We start from the raw sequence: 7410 nt of genomic DNA, 5'->3' as shown, positions 1-7410 counted from the left end.
CTAATGTCCTGTCAATTTACCTCCTATCAGGATACCTTACCTATTGAACAAGCATTGTCGAGGCCTTCTAATGTCCTGTCAATTTACCTCATACCAGGATACATTACCTATTGAACAAGCATTGTCGAGGCCTTCTAATGTAGCGTACCTTTTTTTAAGAAAAAAATTATTGTTCATAATTCAACCTTTTCTGCAGAAAAGATAATTGAGGATAATTTTTTTTTTACAAAGCTGTTCCATTTTTCCACATTTATCCCTCTTGAATGAAAACTGAAGGCCATTTACATACATAATTTTCCCAATTGTTTCATCAAAATGGTACCTCCATATTATTGTTATGTAAATAAAATTTGATTAAATGCAAAATCTCTTATCATTTTTTGTAATCCCTATTAAGACTCCTGAAATATGAAGAACAAAAAATCAAAAAGAGTAAGCACAACTAAAATTACTGATCTACAAATGCAGGTTGAAAATCGTCTATTGCGCCAATTCACCCTATTTCTTTTTTAATGATTTTATAATCTACAGTCACAATTGGATTAGCTGTGAAAAAGATAATAAGAAACATGTTATTACATGAAGTTAAATGAAATTGAACTAGTTGCAAGAACTGGCAGACTGTTTTCCCCCAACGACTCTCGTTCTTATTGTCTTAAAGGCATAACTGTTCTCTTCACATGATGAAATTAAGATGGGCCTAAAATAGGGCCCTTTAGCTCAGTAATCTCATATTTTGTAACAAATTACAATTAGTATCTTATTAAGTGCTATTAAATATACAAGCTGAACAGTAAGGAGCTAAAAAAATAATGTTAACTCCCATTTATATAATTTTTTCAAGAGATAACACTGAAATGTTTCATTAAAAAAGAAAAAAAAAACAAAATAAATGCTGAGGAGGAGGAAAAAATACACCTTGGAAATAAAATTTTATAAAATAGCTGTTTTACATAATATTAACAATATTTGTTTGGAAAACATCATTCATGATTTAAAGCAACAAATTTAATATTAAGACATCTGTCATTTAGGAATACAATATACTTTTGGCACTTCGGAATAATATGCAACACTCTGCAAGCTAAATATATCTTTCCATTCATACATTACAATTAATTCTAAAGCTTTTTTTAACATTAGTAAAAAAAAGTAAAGGATATTATAACAGAGTATAAATTATTCCTTAATACCAATGACACTTTGGAATAGAGATGAAAAAAATATATACAAATGTATATATTTATAAATCTAAAAATAAACTTTCATTTGTCAGTTGAGGTGAGGTAAAAAATTTGTTTTACATAAGTAGCAACTGAAATAATAAATATATCACTTTCAGCCTGTTTAAACATATTTACAGTTAAAGTAACTGAAAAGTTATAAAGGAAACAGTTCGGACAAGATGAAACTTTGAATCTCTTTTGAAGGTTTTATGATAAATTAATTTGATATGTTAGCAAATTGGGTAAAAACAAAAAACTTGAATTTAAAAAAAATTTATCATAAAAATACATAAATTCAGATCAAATGTTTTAGCCACAATGATTTATGAATCATTATTTAACTAATCCCATGCATACTATTTTACTTAATAAAACTGAATCATTCATACAACAGGTACATGTATCAAATTAAACACAGAATAATGGTACGGAAAGAAAACGATAAAGGTAGTTGATTAAAAAAATTAGATCTAGGTGATGATATTTTTCATTATGTTAAAAATAATAATAAAATATACATGCTTTTAATATCACCTTTAAAGGATGAATACAACATTATGATACAAGGATAAATAACAGACACCTGTTTCATTTATAAAATGCAATTTTTTTTTTCTTACGACAAAATAATAATAAGATAATTCAAATATTTTGCAAGATATTTAATTATTAAGTACTCAAATTATATTCAATGTTGGGAGAAAAAATATATAATTGTTGTTACCAGATGATTACTAAAAATTATAAGTAACGGAAGTTAAATTTTTGTAAAAAGCAATAAGCTTCATACATGTTGGCATAGTATGATCTTCACTTCAATGATCTTTGGTAATAAAATTTTCAGGATAAAATTACTTAAGCAAATATATTTATAAAAATAACACTGCTCAAATTTTATAAATGATATCAAAAAGGTTTAAGAGGGCTATTAAAAATCTAATTGGTAGGATAACTTTGTTTTGGCCTTCATCAATCTTGTTTATATGTGAAAAATTATTTATTTAAAAATCTCAACATTCAGATAACATAATAAGCATTTGGTTCTGTAGAAAGCAACCATGCTCATAAAATTTTAACAGGACAACATAGAAGCACACAAAACAGACTAAAAGGGATAATGTCCAACATATTATGGCCAATTGTAGAAATTAATTTTGTATTAATAAGATTTGATAAACTTATATTACAACCATTTATTAACAAAAAAATAAAAATAACAATAAATAGGCCATAAAAAATAAAGAAAATAACTATTTCTTTAAAATTACAAATATCACAGAAAATAAAAATTCAATTTACCCACGGGATATGGGGAAAAAAAAACTTTAAAATATGGTAGGTCATACATAACTTATAACAATTAACTTATATTATATTCCTGTCATCTTACATATGTATAGTGCTACGAGTCAAATTTACGATATATATAAATAAGTGTGTTAATATAAATATAAATATATATTATATTAACACACATAAATCAGCAGCTAATAACATAAAAATAACACTAATAAACAATAATTGGTTACATAACAAGATTTGTAATAATATACATAATGAAATTATGTAACAGTTATACACACACACATGCATACACCCACACATATAATATATAAATCATATAATATCAAATTAATATAATATAAAATAACGAACGTCTCTTGGAGAATAACAAAAATTAGGAATTCATTTCTATAAATAAATTCTTAAAGAATTTATGAAAATATTTGACAACATCCTGTTTATTTATAAATTAATATAAACTTTTATTTACATAAGGCAAATTAATTAATGTATACTAAATTAATATTAGCAATCTATTCACACTGAATGGATAAAAATACTTAAAATAAATGTTTTGTTTTTTTAATCCTCTTCAAAATTTTAACCATGAACATTTAGCTTAAAACTTATTGTTCTTCACTAGTTCAAATAAAAATCTGCATTTTTACATATTTATACAGCACATATTCACATATTTCTTATATTATAAGGCATTTACATAAATTCTTAACTTACATAACTGTGTAAAAAAAGGTAGTGGAAACTGAGTCTCTATTTAGAAAAAGAATATATTAAAATACAAATTTAATATAATATTTTAAGACATGGTAAAAATACACGGAACTTTAAATTAGTTTGGTTATGCTGATTAGGGAAGGATAATTTTAGTACATAAAATAGTCTTATATGAAACATAAACAAATATTTTTAAGACACTTCTCAAAACCATAAAATGTTTTTTCATTATATAAGGAATTAATTCACTTACAAAAATTGGGGAATGAATCTATTTACACACTTCATTTGAGGTAGTAAATTTACATTTTTAGGATATCAGAGGCAGCTAAATTTGCTAAAGTCTTCTTTATCCTGAGGGCAGTGAGACGTGCGGCAGCATTATGATACCAACACTCTTTCATCACATTAGACATAGTTTGCAGTGCCTATAAAAATAATAAATGGTTTCAATTATTGGAATGAAAGGCTCAACTTTGTTTTTTCATTCATAGGAATTACAACTAATTTATAAAACCTAAAAATAGAAAAATAAAAATTACCGGACAAGAATGCCAGCGATTAGGAATAGACGGCCTCAGTCGGTCCAAACATACAACCCTCTTCATTTCTTCTATAGTTGGGTCAGAAGGAACCATATCAAAGAAAGGGAGTTGATATTCATCATAAATTCCTCCTACGTTACACCTTCGCCCGATTTCCCATAATATCAGACCAAAGGCATAAACATCAGCTCGTTTAAAGGAGTCAAAATGACTCATATTCATAGACTCATCCAAAACCTAAAAAATATTAAAATGTTTAATAGCTAAAAATTAAAATTAAATTACAATTCAAAAGTTTGATGTCAATGACTTAATTCTAATTTTATTATATAAATGATTTATATACACTTTATCTTAAATCAGTTAATATTGGACCAATTTCGAGCAATAATTATAATTATATTAAAAAAAACATTGTTCGTGGTTATACTGAAATTATCAACCAATTTTCTCGAGGCCTTCTTAGATTAATCCTTTTCTAAGTTCTAGAAATCCTGAACAAATTTTTATAAACACACTTTCAACCTTATTACTGACTAACTGATTTCAGGAGGGAATAAAGTAATTTATAGAAGAGGATTGCGTGGTTGTTGACTAACAACACACGGGTTCCAGATATTTCAATGTTCTGCCAACATAACCTAGTCAAATATACTCCTTTCTTTAGTGGATTCTAAAATATCCCATTTATCCTTTAATTTCTATTGAGTTTTTCCCCATTAATTTATCATATGTGTTGTCTGGTTGCTTTTTTACTTTTAACCTTTACTTCAGTTTGCAAAATACACTACAACAGTTTTTAAATGAATAAGCCCAACTTTACTGAACAATTTATTTCAAAATTGTTTAGCTAGCACTTTCTCCTTAGAAACTTAAAAAAATTATTATCCTTCCAACTGATGTGCCTACTAGTACCATAAGATTTTTTAAAATAAAATAATGCAAAAAACAATTTGGACCGAAGAAGGATGAGGAGAACTAATAAGGTAATGCTGTATTGAGGGAACTGCACCCAGTAAATATAATTTAGGTGATAACATTATGGCACAGTAACTAACAGGTCCCTAAAAAGTTGATCATTGATCAAACAGAAAATGTGCAGCTGAACTCCGTAACTGAGCTATTTCTTACTAATTTATGTTAAGAAAGTGCATGAAAAATGATTTTGTTTCATTAATATTTTTTAAAAAAAATCAAAATTAACAGCAGGGTAAGATAGAGACCCAAAATTATAAAAATAACCTGTCAATTTCAGATTATATTCTTGTACAATCCCTAAAACACACACTAAAAATCCTTTGATATAGTAACTTTAAGTTTCAGATTTTTTTTTTATCTTTCGCCTCTCTTTCTTTTTTTTTTAAATACAAAATAAAGTTTTTATACGTTTTCCCCCCCTGAACATTCAGCTTTATAGTGAAATATACAAATTATTTTCATACATGTAGTTCACATTTATCATTAAAAATTTTGTGTAGTCAACATGTGTGAAATTATGATGTAACACCATGTATGTGTGCAACTGGGGACACTTTTTTTTAATTAGCTTATTATTAAGATTAAGGGATGGGAAATCCTCCCTCACCATGACTCATTTGGATATTTCTTGGAGAATATATACTGATTTATTGATAAAGTAAACAAGTGAAACATTTCTAATTTAGAAACAAAATAATAAAATAATTTACTTCAGGTGCCATGTAACGTTTAGTTCCAACTCTGTTGTTAAGTGGAATATCTACAGTGTCGGTAGCAACATCGTGCCTGACAGCTAAACCAAGATCACCGATGGCACAGGTTCCATTGCCCTTCACAAGGATATTCTTTGATTTTAGATCTCGATGAGCAATCGCTGGCTTACCTACAGAAGACAACAAAAAATCAGACATTAATTTTTATTTATTAATTAACTGATATCTCAAACTCAATCAAGCAAATAATACTAAAATTAAGAGGTTATGTTTTATGTTAAATGTTAAGAGTTATGTTGGTCAAATATGTTTTAATTCACATATTTCATTAAGTACATTAAATTCATTTTATATTTTAAAAATCATAAATAGGAAGGGAACTATTGCACTTCAAAGCCTTCTGAAATATCAGCCACAAGCCATCTTCAGTTTGAACAAATATTTTTGAATTGTTAATACCAAGGATAGATCTTACATTTATATATATATACTTTATTACACCCTATCCAGTCATTCCAGATATATAGGGGGAGAGGAGGTTATATACAGGTGACCAATCAATTTAAACTAGAGTAGGGGAGTGAATTTTTCATTCCCTAGGGCCACCACAAAATAAAAGTCAACCCTGAAGTCTGACCAGATTCAAACTGGCACCACTGCAGTTATAAGGTTGCTAATAGTCAATATAAGTTTTGGGCTGGTCTTTCATATTGCTGTTCATAAAACAAGCATGGTTTGGTCTTAAATCATGTTTTGCAAAAGGAAGTAGTCTTTTGAACTGAACCACTGATAGATCTTATATTACAATTTGAAAGTGAGATGCCACAAAAGTTACTGGAGTTGAGAATATCTCTCTTTTGAGTATGGGGAACAAATATTATGTTCTGTGCTTCCTTTTATGTAAAAAAAAAAAAAAAATTGTTAACTATTTTTTTTTTATTTCAAAATACTGGGAAAAAATTAATATAAATATGAAAATATAGATATAAACAAAAAAATATAAAGCAAGCATTGCAGGATAATATAGTTAATAGATCAAATTAATTTACCCTGAGTTCCAACTATTTCCATATGTAAGTGAGCAAGGCCTGTTGAAATAGAATGAGCCATTTTTATCATTCCTGGAACATCGACAGTTGTTCGATTTAGGTAGTCAAAAAGAGATCCATTCTCATGGTAATCAGTAATAAGCCAGAGTTGAGTCCAGGTCCCATTATCTGTAAGTGCATTGCTATCAATAGATACTAGAAAAAATGTTAGCAATAAACTTCTTAAAAATAAAAATTTCATAATTTTGAGTCATGTGTTAGCAATTAGCAGAGTTGAGTAAAAATTAGAGAAACTGAAACTATGTTCAACTTAATAACAAACATTACCATGAATACAATACTCATTCATCAATGAATCATGAATAAATGAATATTGTATCCATGACAATTTCAGTTCTATAGTTTAAGTTGCACTAATTGTTGCCAAACTCTAGCTATCAGAATATAACAGAACTTAAGAGCCTTAATACCCCATAGTTGAATCATTCAACTAGCTCATCTGTCATCCATAAATCCAGAGGACAGCAGGTAGCAAAATGATTCTATAAATAACTTCAGACTAAGGTGTATAAAGAGTAGAAAAAACAATACCATTAAAATAATACAGTCCCTTACAGAACCACCTGCTAATATTGACCAACAAATACCATTAAAATAATAAGGTCCCTTACTGAACCACCTGCAAATATTCACCAACCAAACTAACTCAATAAACATCCACAGCAACCGCTTTTGTAACTCCCAATACAACCTATAAGCATAAACTACAATAACTTTGTAGTTTCAACACCGCAGAGATTAACACAATTGCAATGGCTCTACAAATATGTCACTAACTCACCAGCTGAAAAGTAAGTCATATCAGACTCACTGAATGTGC

At 27.9% G+C, this 7410-nt stretch overlaps 1 protein-coding gene across 3 annotated transcripts in view; it reads right to left on the bottom strand.

Moving 5' to 3' along the window:
- Positions 1 to 919: 919 nt before the first annotated feature.
- The window catches only part of babo (TGF-beta receptor type-1 babo), a 26811-nt gene continuing 20320 nt past the window's right edge, over positions 920 to 7410 (bottom strand). For all 3 annotated transcript variants that reach the window (XM_014415928.3, XM_014415927.3, XM_014415929.3), the window contains exons 6-9: positions 6531 to 6698; positions 5479 to 5651; positions 3788 to 4027; positions 920 to 3673 (exon numbers count right to left, since the gene is read on the bottom strand). In XM_014415928.3, coding sequence (XP_014271414.1) covers positions 3548 to 3673; positions 3788 to 4027; positions 5479 to 5651; positions 6531 to 6698 — 707 coding nt within the window. In that variant the 3' untranslated portion in view covers positions 920 to 3547. The remainder of the gene's footprint in view (positions 3674 to 3787; positions 4028 to 5478; positions 5652 to 6530; positions 6699 to 7410) is intronic.

The sequence above is a fragment of the Halyomorpha halys genome, unplaced genomic scaffold, assembly GCF_000696795.3.
Source record: "Halyomorpha halys isolate HHAL.00 unplaced genomic scaffold, Hhal_1.1 Scaffold108.1, whole genome shotgun sequence".
Taxonomy (NCBI): Eukaryota; Metazoa; Arthropoda; class Insecta; order Hemiptera; family Pentatomidae; genus Halyomorpha; species Halyomorpha halys.
This window is presented reverse-complemented; position numbering and strand designations above follow the sequence as displayed.